Below are 20,839 nucleotides of genomic sequence, written 5' to 3'. Positions count from 1 at the left end.
TGTAACTCGTAACAATACAGAAACAGGTTCTCAATAAGTGGTGCACAGTTAGTCCCCGTTGGAATTCCAATAACTTGACGAAATTCGGAATTTCCAAAGCGACAAAAACATTTCTAGTAAAAATTCAAGTGCAGTTATCGAATCAAAGCTGACATAGTTCTTTTGTTTGTTGTTACTAAAAACTGACCTAAAAGAGTTTGAACATATATATTCGCATTCTGACTTTTTAAATGCCCATTTAATTAGGTGTGTGAATTTTTTCTTAATAAGATTATGAGGCAAATTGGTATATAGGGTAAAAAACTCAAGACTTTGAACAGATTCGAAATCACTAATATGAGCATGCAATTTATCAAGTACTATATATTAGTCTACAAAAAAAAAGAGTGGCGTTCTTTTCAGCATTGCATGTTAAAATTGTATTTGAAATCAGTACTTTAAGTACCATTGGGACCAGTTTTTACCTCTCCTGAATTGTGTCAGGAATTGGCAGAACAGTTTCTAATAAAAGCGGTTCTCACCTAGAACAGTTGTGGAATAATATAACCTAAAACAGATTTTGACAAATCAACTTTATAACAGATCCTAACAGCTCTATCTATATATAACGATTTTTAATTTAATCTAATATAATTCAATTTTATTTTATTTTATTCTATATAATTTATCTTTTTTTTTTTTTTTTTTCATTCATTTTAATGATTTGATTCATTTGATTCATTTTATATTTTATTTATTCCAATTTTATTATCTAATTTTTTTATTTAATATATCATTTTCATTTTATTTATTTTATTTGATATTTTATTTAAGATTTAATTTAATATTTTATTTATTTTAATTTTTTTTTTTTTTTTTTTTTTTTTTTAATATTTTTTTTAATATTTGATTTGATATTTGATATTATATCTTATTTTTTTTTATTTTTTTTTAATATTCTATTGATTGATTTGATTTGATTTGATTTTTTATTATTCTATTTATTCTATTAATTTTATCAGTTGATTCATTTTAATATAACTGATTCATTAAAACAATTCAATTTCTTTACCTTATTCAATTAATTAAATGCCTTTAATACATTAAAACTATTTGATCATTTAATAGTTTCCAGTTATTTAATTTATTTGATTTATTAGATATTTTTTTTTTTAATTTATTTATTTTGTTAACTTGGAACAGTTCTAAAATGGTTTAGAACAGTGATATGATAGATAACTCTGACAGTTCTAAAGAGATTCTAACTGTATCTCATGATTGATTGTTATTTATTAAATATAATTCGACAGTTTCAAATCAAACTGTTGTTAATAACTTTGAGAAATTTTAAAACAGTTTCACAAAAAATGCTCTAGCAGCGTTATGAGGAAGAACGACTAAAACTTAAGTCTTACGGTCACAATCACGAATTGGTTCACCGATACGATGTGTCGGTGTCTCAAGTCACTAAAGACATGTTTTCGCGGTCTGGTTTCGTTAGATACCAGTTAAGTCGTCTTATCTTTAATTTTACTGAGTGCGTCTTCTTCCTGATTGTGAATTTTTACTGAGTGTGAAGCCGAGTGTAAGCTGATGCATGCATAGCAAGAGACTCTTACCGCGTCGACGCACGCGGTCTCGCTCCTTTTGTAGTTCGTGTGATTCCTGCACTTTATGATTGTCCCTTGATTCGTCTCTGCCTAATAGATTAACGAGATATGAACAACACAAAACTGCTAATGCATCAATCGTTTGTCATGAAGATATCATTTACTTATATAGTCAATAGTTCAAAGATAAGATGAGTTAATTCAAAATACTATTTTCTAAAAAAATAAGAAGATATGGTATGATTGACAATAAGACAAATCTCCACAAGAAACCAAATGACATAGAAGTTAACAACTATAGATCACCGTACGGCTTTCTACAAGGAGCAAAATAACAATTCAAACGAGAAAACTAACGGCCTGATTTATGTACACAATAATGAACGAAAAAACAAATATGATATACATCAACAAATGACAACCACTGAATTACAGGCTCCTGACTTGGGACAGGCACATACAAATTGTGGCGGGTTAAAATAGTTTGAAAGTGCCAACCTTCCCCTAACTTGGGACAGTGGTGTAACAGTACAACATGAGAACAAACTATAAGACTATGTTCTAGTTCCTTTGTGTGGCATAACAGAAGAACTCTGATGAATTATACATATGTGATCAGCATTAGCAGCGTTTATCAACAGAGTAACGACACTCTCTAGAAGCTATTCAGAATGAAGTGACATAATCCTATACTAGCAGATTACAGATTGTAATGTTTGTACGTCACCATTATTCACTTTTTAGTGATTTTTTATAACTGTCACTGCTATTTCTGCCGAAAGGATTCAACTTCTGGCTTTAAACTTTGAAGAACTTTTGGTTCTAGTTGTCTTTAAGCCAGTATCATCTGTACCTATGATCGGGTGATTTACTGTTTATATACGTTTCTGTCATTGTGCAAGTCTTCAATGAATAGTATAATTGATAACGAATAAGAAAATTACAACGAGGGCCAGCTTATATTTCAAAATGAACGACATTTGCAAATACGCCTCATGCATTTTGATAGGTGCTCTAACCCAAAAATATTGTCATCACCATTTCATCATCTCAGCTCTAAGTCTTTTTTTTTTTAATCCATGAATTATTTCCGGACCTTAAAGGCATCAGGTGGGGACGGGGTTATTTTGTTTTCAATCTTGAAAATCATTTTACTCGATGAAAATTTGTCGTTGTCGTTTACATGATAGACTTTTCATTTTTTGTTAATTCAAATTAGGTAATTTAATTAACATATTTACATTTAAACCGATCGCGGCTATGACAGCGGCTAACAAAATATATAAACATGTAATTGATATTTATCTAGACATTGGTTCTTCAACACTCTATGGTTTTAAACTTCGACTTTCTTTTGTAACGTATTCTGTAAAGGCCGTTAACATTTTGCGACGTTATATTTCATTTATTTCAATAGAGGAACGTTAATGATTGGTTGAGCAATATTATATAAAAAAAACCCAGGTAGTGCAATAAAAATTAAATGATCGACATTTATGGATTGAAACATATCGCGATGGCAGGTAAGTTGTAATAACCATCTCACCTCATTAAGTATGGTCTGCAAATATATTTGTTATAATTTTTCTGCAAAAGAGGGGATGTAAAAATAAAAGACACGTTGGTTTTTATGAGGGAAGGAACATTTCTATAGACGTTTTAAGAAAAGATGGCTAAATTAAATGAATAAAATACTAGGTTAGAACTACTAAATACGGTACATAGTCGTCTGCGACTTCGTGTTTTCCCAATAAGCTGTGAAACATATTTATTTCGAATGATGACTAAACTATACCAATAGTTTTGGTAGCGGTATAACGCGAATGATATACTGTATGTGAAAGCTATCACTGATGAGTCTTTTGTAGACGAAAAGCGCATCTTGCGTACAACATTTTAATCATGTATCTGTCATTAGTTAATTATTTTTAGGAGTTATAAGAATAATAAAATAGTCAGCTTGATAGTTCAAATCATCAACTGACAAGTCACCAAACGGTCATGAACGATACACAATTTAAAAAACCTCACTTGACCAGAGGGAAATCAAACGAGGTACAACACCCATACTTTTATATGTTTAAATAACCAACATAATTGTTATAATAAAATAATACTCCACACATTATGATCTTATATTCTGTTCACTAACAACGACGCGTTGACACTGACTTAAAAAGTATTAATCTGATTTTAAAAATAAGGTGTAAAATGTTGATTTAGAATTATGGATGTGATAGACACTCATACAATGTTTAATCTCGAATACAACTATAAATGGGAAAAAAATATATGCATGTTGTCAGTATTATATGTACGTGTTGATCTTGGATATTTTATAACAATTTTCAAACATTTTTATCACTTGGAATGTTTTATTCGTGAGTACTCCAAAAACAGTTCAACACCTATGCACATAATCTTATATCTTTAATAAAAATAGTTTGGTCCCTTCAGAGTTAACATTGTTGAAATACTTGTAGAACACAAATACTAATAAGGATCAGATGTAGCATCATAGTTTGGTTTAAAAAAAAACTAATAAGCAATTTACAAATTTATTAACATTTGAAACGTTCATTGTTTATATAATAATTTCTTAGATGTTGTTGAAAATCGCTTGAACTATTGGATACAAATTTATCATAGATAGTACAGAATATAAATTGTCTACGCCAAATTCGCGTTTCGTCTTCATAATACTCATCAGCGATATATGATTTTCAAATATCATACACACGATTTCTAAGCCTTACAAACAATTAAATCGTTCAAAGGATATTAGAAATATTCTAATAAGAATTTTGAAAGTTTACAAACGATTTTCAAAATGGTACAAACGGTTTATGGAATTGTACAAAGGATTGTTATACGATGCAAAGGGCTGTCTAATCGTATGAACGATTAATTAAATAGTACAAACATTTTTTGACGTTTTAAGAGGGTTCAAAGGATTTTTTTATTTGAACAAACGATTTAAAAAATCGGTCAAAATATTTAGTAGTGGTACATATGATTTTACATTTTGAGTCTAACAAACTGCATTTCTAAATTACACAACCATAATTTGTTCAAAAAGATTTAATATAAGTGCAAACAATTGTTTGTAGATTATACAAACGATTAAAATTTCCTTTCCCCCAATTTAAAAATCATTCGTACTTTTCTTTAACATTTCAGACAAAAGATAATTTAGTTTTGTTGTATGTTTCTTACAAAATGTTTTGTAGATTGATGTTTGTCTTTTATAAAAATAAGAAGATGTGATATGATAGGCAATGAGACAACCCTCCACAAGAGACCAAATGTGACAGAAATTACCAACTAAAGGTCACCGTGCGGCCTTCAACAATAAGTAAAACCAATACCGCATAGTCAGCTATAAAAGGCCTCGAAATGACAAACGTACAACAATTCAAACATGAAAACTAACGGCCTGATTTATGTACAAAATGATGATCGAAAAACAAATTTGATATACAGCAACAAAATACAACCACTGAATTACAGGCTACTGACTTGGGATAGACAGAATGTGGCGGTGTTAAACTAGTCTGAAAGCGCCAACCATCCTCTTAACTGAGACAGTGGTGTAACAATACAGCATAAGAACAAGTTATGAAAATTAGTTGAAAAGGACTTAACTCATCAGATCGATATCAAGCAGAAATATATCTAACAATAACACAGAATGGACGTGGCAGGTTACTTTTACATCCTCACAACAAAAAGACTCTAAGTACAGATCTAAGAGTACTCGCAGGTACTGACATCTAGTTCAAAGTCAATAACAACTAATAAAACATTCATGCATCTAAGACTAAAATATCAATCAGTACACATCCAACAAGTTTTAGTAATGTAACTTGGTTTTTTTTTATAGATTTGCCGGTTTGTCTATGTGTAAAGAGTTTTGATTCTGCTTTTTTTGATTCTTCTGCCTGTGTTTTTCATCAAACAAATATAAAATAATTATATAAAATAATGATGAAATGATATAGTTTATAGTTTAACTACATTTTCAGTATGAGAAATATCATGCTCATTAAAACTTAAAGTAGCATAGGAGTATAAATCCTAAAATGTTAGAATGATTTCTTTTTTTCGTGCTGTTTTGAAAAATAGCATCATAAGATTAGGTAATCATACTTTTTGAAAGTTAAAAGCATTGCCTTATTCTCATAGTTTGTAATGACTATACATAAAAAGGCCTGAAGGAAAATGGTATAACATAGTTAAAGTATCAATAAAAAGGTATTTAAAATGCCTACAAATAAGAAAGAACTCGAATATTATTTAATATACTATATATTTTTGCAGATTTAACATTTTTGTACTGATATTTAGAGTAATTATGAATATCATGTGTGTTTTCATCTGTGTATCACCTTCACTGGTGATCAAATGGATGGATCTGTCGTAGAGTTGTCACTTGTTCATATATATAATAAGTAAGTCTAAAAGGGTACAACATCACCAAAAAAATAGTAAAATTATGAACAAATATAAATATTTCAGATAACTAATATCCTTCCTCAGTAAGATGTCAAATGATTCTTATCTTGACATGTGGTAGTCGAACTAAAACAATAATCTTGATCGTTATACAAATTATCACGAATTAATACGTATTTTTGACAATATTGATGTTTGGGAGGAGGAATAAATTCCTTAAAACTGTGAGAGTCCTGTACTGACTCCTGAATTACAGCAAACAAGTGATGGTAGGGACTCATCTTATGTTTTTCCAGTAAAGCCCTCTGGGGAAACTGTCCTTTATTATCCAAAAACTTTCCCGAGCAAATGACGACCTACGGAGAGGTCGGGCTTGCAGGTGTAGTCACTTCGATGATCATTCATGCGTTTTTTGAATTGCTGTTCTATATCGCCAACATACCGCACGCCAAATCGACACTGAAGAAGGTACACAACATAATAATATTTCAATGTACAGCACTTCCTTTTCATAAATAAATATCAAATCAGGAAGAAATCTGATGTAAGGAAAAAATACTGTTTGAAAAAAATTGAATACAAATATTTCATCTTTAAAAATGTTGGCATGTTGGCTTCATCGTATTATTTAGTCAACAAACTTCTATCAACATATGACTTGTATTTGCTATAGTATTTTTGGTTTTAAGCAAGCACAGATAAGTCAATATTAGTTTTATTTTCATTTAAGGTAGTGAAAAGCGATATCCGATCACTCAGGAAACTACGGTAAGTTACAAATAATCATATCTCAAAGTTGCTCATCGGTATATTATACCTTGTATAGATTCTATCATATAGATCAAAAGGTGTTGTTTTCATTTTTTACAGCACTGGATCGATACCTCCGCCGGTGGACTATCTTTCCCCAAGGGTATCATCAGCTCAGTAGTCAGTACTTCGGTACTGACATGATTTATAACAAACCTATTCAAAATTGTCCGTTTATAAATTTTGAAATTATAAATAAACTAAGGTTTCAACTCCCTCAAGCAAAGTTGACCTTAGATGGATTTTACTTTTTTTCGGTATATTTTTATCATATAGCTCTTCAAATGTTTCGGTACTTATATATTCCCGGCTTTCATATATTCGGATTTGAGCTTTCCTGATGAAGGTAAATCCAGAAAAGCGCCTCAGACGCATGACATTATTTTACGTCTTGTTTTCATTTTTGATAAATTTTGAACGTGACAGGACATACTTAGCCGATTTATTTACATTGTATGATTTTATTTTTGTAAATGCCTTGTCGTCTTTAGAATATGGTAATATGAAAACTCTGTTTCAGTTGACAGCGTGGTATGACATAGACTAAGGTATAAACACTTTTACACGAAATTAAACTCACTACTTTGCTAGATTTGCCTCTTATTTCTGTCCGTCGTGTCGTCAGTTTCCGAGAACATACAAATGCCTTACAAAAGGAGCTATGAAACGGATCGTTTTCAATCTAGCAAAACAGTTGAAATCCTGCCTCATATTGTTATTTGCATGTTTCATGACGGAGCTTCTTATTGTCAATATTAAAATAAAGTGCGTTTCAAATTCTAATTGGGAATATTAACGTTCCCCAAGAGTATATCATACAAAATGGCAGTTTGCACTTTTAAATTATTTCATATTTTATTATTCCAAGGTCTTTGGAAGTTTACTATACGGGTTTGGTTTTGCATATAGTTTTTTTCATATTTTATGATCAGGGTTTTGAATAGCTTACTATGAGATGAGGTCTCTCATATGCTTGGCATATTACCAAATAAAATTCAATATTATTGTTATTCAAATATTGTTTAAACTATGCATTGGGTTAGCGTGTTGCTTGATTGTCACAATTATTTGTTGGATAATTTTAATTTTAATTAGCAATAAAACTACATATTCATTTTTTTGTTTATGTTCAGTAATGAATTTTCCATAGAACAAACCATGAATATTTATTTTTCCCTTCAATAGTGCGTAGATCTTTTGTAAACATATTTGTGAAAATCAGATTTCAAATGATACGATTTCATATCAGCAAAGGTTTCTTTTCTTTAAATGACGCTATTTGATAATAGAAAAAAAAAAAGATTTAAGATCTTAAACAAGCTGAAAGCGTGAGGATTTTTTAATGTTATGTTACATTATTCAATTGTATGAGTTTTACAGCCTATTCTCAATTAATACAGTATTTTAGAAGTTTATATTACAATTTTGTGGAAAGGGTTTAACCGTTACTACAAACAACTCCAACAATGCTATCAGGCAAAAAGATTTCTCAATTGACAATTCCCGTTTGATATTCGTTAATCAATAATAAAAAATACTTACAGTTGTAGCTCTTGATATATTGTCACTCTGTCATTATGGTTTGTTATACATTAGCAGCCGTCATATTAGTGCAGTCCATTCAGGTATGACAGTTCGTTGGTTTGACCATACTTAAACACAATCAAAAACTTTAACATTTGGAAATGCTTCTTTCCAGGTAATACCATGGCTTTTTAGAGAATAACAAAACAAATTGGCATCTTAGAAGAATCGAAATATAGTGTACACTATGCGATTTGTCCATATGCATATTTTACCTTGGTGACTGATATAATGCAAAAACCATTTTTGTACTAACCACTTTACTTTTGTTAACATGAATAGGTACGCTCTATATTTGCTTCTCGACATAAAACTTCAATTCACTCGTCATAGTATAACATCACTTGATTGCTGTTGCAGGTGGAGTACTATCCCATTCAAAGAAACAAATACTCATGCAAGCAAATACTTAAGATTTTGCATGTATTCCTGGAAACTTTCTTGTTTTTTTTACGGATCAGTAATTTCGATCGTCTATACTTTCCGTACATGGTAATGATAGGACTGATTTTTTACTTCTTTGGCCATGACTAAATAATGTGAAGTCTACTTCGGATGCACATGTCGTTTGTAATGAAGTTGATTTCACACGTTAGTATGTGGCATCTTTGATTTGTTTTGAAATTGTACGTTAACGGAATGACAATACATTGCCATTGAATATAAAATGTAATTGTAGGAAGCTTTCATACATGTACAAATGCACGACTTTCCTGTTCCATATCGACTATAAATAGAATTTTATATTTGTAATATTACTCCATACTACATTTTTTTGTGATAAAATTGTTAAACCTGATCACGAACTTCGGCAAACTTGAAATTCAACAAAACGGTGACCATAACTTTATTTAAAATACATGATAATATAAAGTTCACAACGTAAGACATGTAAGAAAGGCTTTATACGGTCAATGTTATTACACATTTATTTTCAGATTTGAAATAAAAGCATTTGCTTACAACATGTTTGTGGTAAAAATGCACAATAGTTTATTGTTATCCTCTCTTCGAAAAATACATAGAACTTGGTTTCCTACTTTGACTTATGATATAAAACTTCAATAAGTTATCTTTACTTTTCTATTGATGGTAGTTGTTATGTTCTTTTCCTGCAATGATTTAATTCTTTTAAATATTTTATGAATTTATGTATTTACTTGTATTTAATGAAGATACATCGCAGTTCAACGCATTTTCTAACCAGTAAGAATATGATTACGTTCTTGATTCATTCCATTTCTATTTATTTGCAAAAGCCCTGAATAATGTATGCCGGAGCCCAATTATGATAGTAGACAGTTTAAATTATCCCTTGTCCGATTTGACAATTTTTCAACATTCGCACTCGTCCCCATTTGCATCATCAATAATTACTGATAATCTGAGTTCAGCATTCAATCGGCTTCTTTAAGTTTCCCACATTCACAATGGAGTCTGCAATGCATCTCAGGTTTTTAGGAGACTGTGGCCGCCTGGGGGCGTTAAATCCTGATACCAAGGAAAAACCAGATAAAACCAACAATGCGCTCAGTAAATTCACGTATCTGTCCTACTGTACGAATCCTCGTTGAATAAATGGGTCAAAAAATAATTGACCTATATATTCGACTACGATTAAGTCTATGTTGATAAACTAGTAATATACGAAAAAGGAGGGTGTTTTGTGTTTAATAACTTAAGTACACTAGCTAGATTCTTTGATTTACGCTATGTAGAATATTTGATGATTTGTATACAAAAAGTAGTAAACCTTAATCCGATCTTGTTATCTTTAGTACATGTACTAAGTAAGTCAATGAATTTAATTTTTTATCGGCTACCGTATTAAATCTCGTGTCTTATTTACGCTATGGTATCATTACTATGACTGTTTAGCCTTCTACACTTCAGCAATAACTAGTTTGTGATTATACACCAGTGTTGAAAATATACTATGATTAACCAATTAAAGAACACGATAATAAAAACCTTTTGGGTCACACCCTATATGTCCTCGACATTTGTATGATCCCCTCACCAGAAGTCGATGGTAAACTGATGTATTCATGTCTGTCCGCCCGGCTATCAATCAATCTATCTGTAAAACCTAGGGCTTCTGTGTCACAATTTTGTTAGACGCCACAAATAGAGCTGACATTTGGTAGCAATCTTCATATTACATGTAGCATGTTTTAAAGCATGATGTGTTTTTACATTAGTCAATTTATAGTATAATGCTAACTGAAAACTCACATAGTCTTATACTATGGTCATGTTTGACACTTTAGTAAGTAAACACGAGTTTGAGCTTTCCTGAAATTAAGTATTAAACTTCGTATGAGCCTGTTATACTGTGAGATGTGTTATATATCAATTGTTTATGACATTCCTGTTTTCGATCAACTTTTTTATTCATCAGTACAACTGTAATGCACTATATGCTATACTTTTATTGAAATGCAGTTACTGCTCAAAAAAGATTTGCATTAGCACATTTTGGATAAGAAACGGAAAAATATTAGAAGTTAATGTTTGATTTGTTCAATGGCCGTAATAAACACCTGCATGTTCATCAAAATGAAAAATTTAGAGTTCCTGTCATATGTATAAAGGCCGTACTTTGACCTATAATGGTTTACTTTTACACATTGTGACTTGGATGGAGAGTTGTCTCATTGGCACTCATACCACCTCTTCTTATTTCTTTTTAAAAAAATCAATGTGCCAATCTCAAATCAAGAACAAGAAACTTCTGTATTTAAAATCTATAATAACAATATCGATGGTTTCTAGACAGAAAGCGCACCCTAATTGCTGCAGAAGATTGTGCGTTAAGCCGTTGAAACAGTTTGTAAAATTGATGACATTCATTAACATCATGACCATTACTTTTTATGAAATTACTTTTAAAAAAGCAGAGTTAAGAAGACAATGAGAGAAGGAAAAAGACATTTTATTTTATTGAAATACATAGCTTTGCAAATAATACATGTAATAAGGCTACACATATATAAAATGTATATACTAGCAACTGCACTCTTAGTTTTGTCTTTTAAAATGATACACATATGGTGAACATATTGAGAGTAAACTATGTCACTTGTAAGGTCTTAATGAAAAAAACCTATAATTTGTATACATATGTAGGACTCTGAACCGCGATGGTACAACGAACCGCAATGGTCACGCTAATGTGCGATGGTCTGAGGCTGAGGTGCGTTTTTGATAACACTGAGTGCGATGGTGGCATTGTGACGCTATATTATTGATCGCTACACCGAAGTGCGATAATGGTAACGCTGAAATGAGATAATTGTATAGCTGGAGTGTAATGGACTACATAAACTGTACTTTCAACGTTTTGCATGTCGATGCAAAAATCAATTTGTGAGAAGCAGTTTTTTTTCCGGGAGTTAAAGTTAATAAGGGGCTTATAAACTTTTTAATAAAGTTAGCCTTCTGTAACGGAATTATTTTTTTCGAAGTCTTCAAAAGATATTTTTTTAATTTCCCATGGAGCGTGGCATTCTCTTAACAATTCGGGTCCATAGACAAATTCTTCGTTTTATAATATTATGGAAACTAGGAACTCATGAGAGGAACCAAGTAAAGATAAAATGTTCACGCAGAATTATGTTCACATGCTTTAAATCAAAAAGGACGATCTCTCACTTAGTATGCAACTGTAACTAAGTACACACAAAAACAATAACAAATGCAAAATTTTATTAAAACTATTAAAAAAAACTACTTTTCATAGGCTTAATAATTGAACATTAGAAGATTTGAAACTACCCATCACGCGTTATATAGACAATCGCACATCAGCGAACGGACCATCGCACGTCAGCGCAGACTATCGCTCTTCAGCGTGACCATCGCATTCAGCGTCCCCATCGTACCTCCGAGTCCTACACATATACAACAAACTATCATGTTTAATAATACATGTACCCGAAATGCGGCTTGAAAAGAAAAGGACCTATAAACTCCAAAACTGCTGAATTAGAATTAACCATAACTTCAAATACATCTGAATAAAAACAAATATTATGAAAAAGTGATATGAATAAACAGGTCCGTAAATCACATGTATTTTTTAATGTTACAAACGAGAACTTTATTCTTCCAAATTAAATGTTTAAACAAAAATTGCATGAGTTACTTTTATTTCTTGAAGTAATAATTGCACTATTTTGTTCATTATCGCATATCATATAACATATACAGTGATTTCAAAATAAAAGAATAACTTATCACAGCATTGTGGGAACTCAATCTGGATAAAACAGTAATCAAAAATGAATCGTGAAGTAAGTCATGTCCTAATTTGATTAAAATTTCACAGTAAAAAACTAATGAAAAATTAAAACCCTTCCGATTAGAGTTCTAGTATTTAAAGGGTTGCACCGTTATAAATAGCTATTGAAGAAAATAAGAAAGTTTTTGTAAATCTCAATTGACCAGATTTATACAATTACATATGCAATTATTGTAACATTTTTTTCACGAAGAAACGTGTTTTGTTAACAGTTGTCACACATAATCTAACAAAAAATGTAATCACCATGAAATACATTTTGGTAAAACCTTCCAAAATATTCAATTTACAATTCTGATTCGGAAAATTCATTCAAGAGGAGAACTTGTACAACATTAATCTCTTGTAAACATTAATAATTCATTTTCTGGATTAGATTTGATTTAAGTAATTCAATTATTGTTCGCTTATATACGTCAGTGGGAAAATATGACATGAAAGATGTAATATTAACTTGTTAAAAATATTTGAAAATTTACCCTTACAGTAGGAAATGTTTTACAAAAATATATAATAGTATGATATTATCGGTTGTTATTGAATAAATGGTAATAAGAAAATAAGAAAAATTCACGTACAGGTCTAGACTGCAAAAAAAATGTTTTGCTTAAATCTCACATTTTGAAAACAAAGATAAGTAAAAACTGACAAAAGTACTCAACTTCATGTTATAATCATTAATATGATTAATTATCATGTCTTAGGAAATAAATGTACGCGATATATTTCATATTTGAAACTTAGAAGCATCCAGACTCTAAATTCTGTATAGAAATAAACATGTATTTAACCATACATAAATTTGACTAAACGTGATATAGTTAAGGACGTTTTTCTTCCAATGACGTTATACCTCCGTTAACCTGGAAATGTCAAAGTGGGACACATATGAGCAAACTGTTTTTTGGTTAAGAAAACTTTTTTTTTTTGTTTAATGTTATGGAAGTTTTTTGCAAATATTTTCTTGTCATACACAACGTGTTAGATGTCGCTATTGTAGTAAGATCTGGCGCGTCTGCATCAGCTCACAAGCATATCTTACATTCACTAACTACATCTACATTGTTTAAATTGTTCATTAGATGCAGTAAACAACTCAGACTTTACTCGAATTTGGAACAGTTACTCTACTGAACTTTCTTTGTATTTGTTGCCTTAAAATGTAGTTTAAAACGATTGTGTAAGGTAAATGGGGTAAACTTCTTTTTCTCAATAAACTATGATGTTTTAAAAATAGGCTGACTCAAATGATATGAAATTTGTTTAATATTTTTAAATCCAAAGCTCGAAACATTCATTTTACAGCTGATGAATGATTCAGCCATGTACATACAAATTATTAAAAAACATCGTTAATGTATTCAAAGATGTTCAATTTTATACCCAGAAATGTGTTCATAATAATTTGAATATACATTGCCCAAATGGGTGCATAATGCAATAGGAACACACAATACATCTAGCAAATATATTTAGCTTACCGACCGTGCAATACCCTCATGAATAGTCAAGGTCGTTAAAAAGCCAAAATCGTCGCAAATATATATAAAATACTTATAGCTTTTCATATAAAATGTCGGTATTTCTATCGAACAAACTGTGCTCATATTCTTGTCTGTGTGTTCCTTGAGTTCTATTTTGCTCATATAATATGTACAAGAGGCTTCACTAAAAATACGACAAAATGCTAGCATTATCACCGAGATCAAGTTCGCGCTTTACTGACATTCTCTATTTTAAAATATCCAACCGATACATGAATGTCTGCTTCATCAGTAAACTACGTTGCCTACGTTTGACATAGTCGATTGAAGAACAAATTTTACAATAACAGCAATAGTTCGATTTTAATTTTTCTTATTTAATACTTTGCATTTCTATGTAACACTAGTATATAAAGTGCATATCGTTTAGTTCATACATGCAAGGACTGCTACCTACCAAGACATTATTAAGACAAAGATTGTCAATTGTAAAGCTTGAAGCATCTTCTCAAAAGTTTATGGATGCCAAAATATTTTGTCACATCGTTTTGGCAAATCTTTGTCTAAGATGACTTCTGGAATGTTCCCCTATTTATATCCGAAATTCATTCCTCATGTAACCGTCGTTTTCTCTACTGGAATGAATTATGTTTTGAATAGATTTCTGACGCTACTGGTCATTTTATTGTCTGTTTTCATCTACCCAGGGTTTTGATTGACCCTTTGGTATCTTTCACTTTTTGTATCAAAGCTAATGTTTTGATTCCAGACACAAACTTATTTTGGTGACACTAGGCACTCTCAAATGCAGGTGGTTGCAGGTGATGATAGTACCAGTATAATATGTAATAATTAGGGATTTCAAAAGATCTGAAATTTAATACTCGAGTACTCGGTCATGATACTTGCGAATACTGGAGTACTTGGATAAAACTTTAACTTCTAGTGAAACGTTTTGATTTTTGTTGGGATGTGGTATTTTTGTTATTACCTTTCATAAATCTAATTATAATATAATGACATCTTAACAAAAGACAAACGTATTATTGCAGAACTCAAACTGTATGTCCACAAAATATAACTTGATCCTTGGTTATGTGTATCGCTTGTCCTTTTTTGTGTCAATTGAACAATGAATAACTCACCACCATTTGTAAAACATAACCTATCATAAAAGCAATTATTTATGTGTGTTCATGAACCAAATTAGAAACATGCAAATAAAACCATTGATATGTTCTTTAAGTCCGACTTGATAGAAAATCTGTAGCATCTGCTCCCGTGGAGTAGATATACATGAGACTACTATAACACATAGTAGTCTCAGGATAAACGTATTTGCGTTGTAAAAAGATATTTATTAGTATTCCGAAGGGAATATTTCAAAGGGAACTAAAGTGTAGGGAAATGTGAGGAGAAATATATCAAGATTTATAAAATGCAAACGAGTATCCGAGTACTAAAGTTGTGCTCGAGTACTCGGCCTTCCGCGCGAGTACTGGAGTACTCGAGTACTCGTTGCCATCCCTAGTTATAATACAACTTAAAAGTAATTTGTTTCACTGTCTCATTTTATTCATTATCACTAGAATTTCTTTTTAGGGTAGGAATTATGCTTATCTTCCTGAAATAAGGGTACTACTAGTTGGAAAAACAGGAACCGGAAAAAGTGCAACTGGAAATACTATCTTAGGCTGGAACTTTTTTATATCAAAAACTTCTGTTAAATCAGTGACAAGCAAAGGAAACATGGGGAAAATGAGATGGAAAGGGAAAATATTTACTGTGGTAGATACTCCCGGATTACTCGACACTAACATGACAGAAGATAACCTTCGATTTGAAATAGTGAAGAGTTTTGGTATGATGGCACCGGGACCCCACATTATTTTATTCGTACATTCTACGTCAAGGTATACAGTTGAAGACCAAACTGCTAACACAAAACTTGCAGATCTCTTTAAAGAAAATCCGTACAGTCATATGGCCGTTTGTTTTACTGGGAAAGACAATTTGGAAGTTGATGGTATAACCGAGAGAGCATTTGTACAACAATGTCAACCTCTGAATGATTTGATTGGAAAATGCAACGGAAATGTTTTTTTCCTAAATAATCGTTTGAAAGAGTCAGACAAAATCACTGAACAATGGAATAGTTTGTACTCTTTAATTGATACAATATTTGAGAGTAACGATGGCCGCCACTACACTGACACGGCATTTCAAGAAATAGATGCTGAAATGGAAAAATTAGTGAATCGACAATTGTCGGTATTTTCATCCCCTTCGGAACAAGCAGAAACGAGACAAGAAAAACGTGTAAAGCTCCAATGGAATATTTCATTAAATGGAATTATTTTGGACTGCCTACTAAAAGCTTTGGCCTATGCTGCTGGCATAGCAGTATTGATAGCAGCTTTTTTTTTTAAAATTTGATAGAAATACATCTGCCAATGCCATTTGCAGTATTCCGTTTTAATTTGGAAAGCAATAGAAGAAAGAAAACACAATTGTTAAGAGGAAAAATATTACTACTGCAAAAAAACTTTAAGCACATAGCCATGGACGTTTCTTAATTTTGAAGTATTTAGTATTGAGTTGTTTTTTATTGGAATAATTATTTGATAAATAAAGACCTTTGTTAGTTTTATTCTTGTAACCCAAACTTCTAGTGCTATAGTTCGTCTGCTTTCAAATAACGATCTTTTGATTCAGTTGTAAAAATGGATTATATCCATTTGCAGCGAACAGACCTTTTAAATCTTTCCTAATCATCATGTATGTCCAACTTCTTTTCCGTCGGTCTGTTCGTGGACAGCGCTTTTTCCTCTTATTCTAATAATATGGTTTTTAACAATTCCTTACTAAAAGGATAGTTTTATTATGTTGTGATTATCATTTGATCTGCCAACCTTTCTTGCTGAACATAATTAATAATACTCTGTGTTTTCATTGTTTGTTGATATCTGAGTCTGAAGAACTTATAACTCAGGTGAAGATAAAACAAAAGTTCATGCTGGTTTACGTTTGTTTTGATTGTTTGCTACAAACTAGAAGAATTTTTGGTTTATTTGGTGATAACCATGTTGAACAGTGAGACGAAATTGAAGCATTCGTTCAAAAACCATTGATGAATTTTGGTCTAAAATGTTTGATAACTTCTACCGGTTAACAATTAATTATACTTGTTTTTGTGTTAACAGGAAATCACTGAACACTAACAAAATTGGTTGGGGAAGTGATCGCGCTCGTGCTATCGAACATCGACTGTTTATTGAGCTAAGTTAATGAAAACAAAAATATAATCTTCATGACATCAAATTCGAATTTTTTGAAAATAGAAGTAACTAATACATCACTTATATCGTAGAAGGGACCGTTTAACCAAACATTTGTTATCATAACTATATTGTATTATAAAATAAAAACATTACACTGGACCTGACTTTATTAAGGTTGAAAGTAACATTTTTTAATAACATGACAATGCATATATATATATATATATATATTTCATCTAGAATAAATATAATTTTGATTGTCTTTTTAAAAAAGGGAGAGACCTTATAATTCACCAAACATTCAAACAGTGGTACATTTTTGTATTTAATGCATATCTTCTCTCCCATGTCTTACTACCGATAAGCATTGTTTGGACAATATCAATGTCAACTTTCTGTACGTCTCATTCCAATTCATTTAAAGTTTGCATAAAGGAACTACCTATACATTTCACCAAATCAAATATCAACTATCCTCCTTTTTTGCCTCAAAATTTATTTTACAAAGATGCAAAAGGGTAACTATATTTTTTTTAAATATATTACTCACTCGGGAACAAGGCACACAGTTGTGCACATGTTTGACTCTAACACCGATATAATCAGATGGAATTGGTATATAATAACTAAACCAATTGTATTGTGTCTGTCCCAAATAATGAACCAACAGAGTATTTTGTTTCTATATTGTAGTTTTTCAAGAATCCATTTTATGCCAATGTTTGTAGTTTTCCAACCTGACAAACACTCTTGACTATTCGATTGAGAGGTATTAGACAAGAGAACAGTACACCAAGGACACAAAAAGCGACTTATAACGGTCCCCAAACTGTCTTCAAACAAAATTCTAGACTAATGTTAATACAATATATTTTTTTAAATATAATTGCTTGAATATAATGTAAATATCTTTGCTCACATTAAGATATCTTCTGGCTTATACTAAATAATTGTATTGATTCAAAAGGATTGTTTTAGGAATCAATTTGCGTAATTTACCTATATACCTTTACTGAGTCCATCTAGCTCATTCCAGAAACATTCTGACTACAATACAGTATGAAACATGTTTTGTCAATAACTTAGTTGGCAAATAACTTCACTTTCACGCCTAAGATGAGTTGTTTGTTGTGTTACTTTTTGAAAAAATCAGCAACTGTTTGAGTTGTTAGCAAAATATCATTTTTTTTCAGGTTGATCTCATAATTTTAAATGTAACTGAAATATAAAAAGTTAAATTCTCGACAATGCACTTTGTATGTTACAATTCGCAGAATATCGTAAAAGATGATTTGTGTTCATTACAATTTGGTTCTTTTCTTAGCAAAATACCACAACAAAAGTATCTCAACTTTTTTATTGAGGATATATAAATACCGAAAACATTTATGTACTATATTTGAAATGAATTATTCTAAATCTTGCAGGTAGACATAGATACTGAGATAAGAATTGTTTTAATTGGAAGAACTGGTTCTGGAAAAAGTTCTACGGGCAATACTGTTATGAAGGAAAAATATTTTAGGTCGGAAGCCTCAGTTTCGTCAGTAACAAGCACATGCAACATCGGTAAAGCAAAGAGGAAAAAACACATTTTAAAAATTGTAGACACCCCAGGTTTTTTTGATACCAATTTATCAACGGAGTCTGTCAAGTTAGAAATACTGAAATGCTTAAATATGCTTTCTCCCGGACCAAATATAATCATGTATGTTTTGAGGGTTGGGAGATTTACTGAAGAAGAAATAAAGGCTGTCCAGCATTTCTTGCATCTTTTTGGTGGAGATCCTTTCCGTTATACAATTATAGTAATCACTGGAAGGGATGATTTGGAACAAGACGGTACCACACCTTCGCAGTTTTTAGAAAACATACCGGAATACTTTCGGGAATTTTTATCCAAATGCCGAGACAGAGTTGTATTTCTTAACAATCGCTCAAAAATCGATTCAGAAAGACAGTTTGAAGAAATGTTACCGATGATTGAGAAAATGATTCTTGAAAATGCAGACACATCGTCATTCTATACAAATGAAATTCTTGAAGAGATCAAAAGCGGTATATATAAATCATCGCTTGATCGTTTGATTGGTTTTGGCGCGAATTCTATGTTTCAAAAATATAAAAGATTTTCCGGTTATCTGATGATAGTTGTAGGAGCAGGACTAATTGTGGGTAGTCGTCATCATGTACTTGGTATTGTTTGTATTGGAGTGGGGTATATCTTAACAAAAATAAAATCAACAACCCCCGAATCAAAGCTTGCTAAAGTAGTTAGACAGCTAGAAAGGAACAATTCCCCCTGTATCATTTCGTAAACAAATGGAATAGTTGGTACTTGTGTTAAAAGACTACTTACACAAATGTAACAACAAATAATTGAGACATATATTAAAATAGATACATGCACTATGTTTTTGTCATTCTGGTTTCTCAAAATTTGAAATGAAACATGCAAAACACAAGTACATTTAAAAAACCAAAATTCTATGAAGATACCATGATTATATGGTTGTTTATGATATGACAAGCAATCAACGATAAATGCCTACAACAAAACAAGTCTTTGACATATCTCATTCTTTGATTGTAGATAAATTTGCGGAATATCAAACTAATTCATGAATTGTTAGCTAGTAGCAAACTGCTGCACCATTTTCTGGCATTTTCATATATAACTTTCATTAACAGCTGTAAGCCTATAACGAAAAAAACTGGTCTAGCAAGGTTGAGAGAAAACATGACAGAAATCGACATCATAAAATTTGTACCTGAAAAGTTGTGTGGTCTTTATCATGAATTGGTTGATCAATACGATGTGGTTTTGTCTCAACTAGCGCGGTGGTCTTCGATCTTTAGATATCATGAAAGTCGTATGACAAGTTTATCAACCGATTTTTTCATCATGTATTCCCAATTGTGACATTTTCACTGAGAGTGGATTGGTATGGCAGGTGATGCATGCATAGTAGAAAACACTTACCATGACGTACCAAGCCTTCACCGTTTTGGGTTTGAACGTTTTCGAAAAAACTCTACACTCGCGACATCTCGGGTCCGTGACTGAATTAAAGTACCTATGTCTTTTTTAGTCTGGATTTATAGTATTCGTTATGTCATTTCAAAAAGAATTGCTGATTATAAGGTGCACAGTTTTCTCTGCTTTAAAAATCTTTCTGTTTGAACCCATGGTGGTTTTCTTACAACAACTGGAAACTGTAGATATATTTTTGGTAAATGATTGAATTTAGTATTGTCAATCCCTGTATAATGACGATGATTAGGTTTGATTATGATCCGTGTATTTGGTAAATCCAAAATACACCGTTTGGT

General features: G+C 31.3%; 1 protein-coding gene across 2 annotated transcripts; it reads left to right on the top strand.

Moving 5' to 3' along the window:
- The first annotated feature begins 2,921 nt into the window (after window positions 1-2,921).
- LOC127722204 (GTPase IMAP family member 9-like) lies at window positions 2,922-19,918 on the top strand. Of its 2 annotated transcripts, none has more exons than XM_052229106.1 (3): window positions 2,922-3,112; window positions 6,775-6,812; window positions 18,934-19,918. In XM_052229106.1, exons 1-3 carry the CDS (start codon window positions 3,073-3,075, stop codon window positions 19,822-19,824), a joined length of 969 nt encoding a protein of 322 aa, XP_052085066.1. In that variant the 5' UTR covers window positions 2,922-3,072; the 3' UTR covers window positions 19,825-19,918. The 2 variants fall into 2 exon arrangements, with proteins under 2 accessions (XP_052085066.1, XP_052085068.1); XM_052229108.1 differs by lacking the exon at window positions 18,934-19,918 and adding an exon at window positions 15,828-16,875.
- The last annotated feature ends 921 nt before the right edge of the window (window positions 19,919-20,839 follow it).

Source organism: Mytilus californianus, unplaced genomic scaffold, assembly GCF_021869535.1.
Source record: "Mytilus californianus isolate M0D057914Y unplaced genomic scaffold, xbMytCali1.0.p SCAF_12, whole genome shotgun sequence".
In the NCBI taxonomy this organism is placed as follows: Eukaryota; Metazoa; Mollusca; class Bivalvia; order Mytilida; family Mytilidae; genus Mytilus; species Mytilus californianus.
Note: the sequence above shows the minus strand (reverse complement) of the source record. Positions and strands in the feature narration are given on the sequence as shown.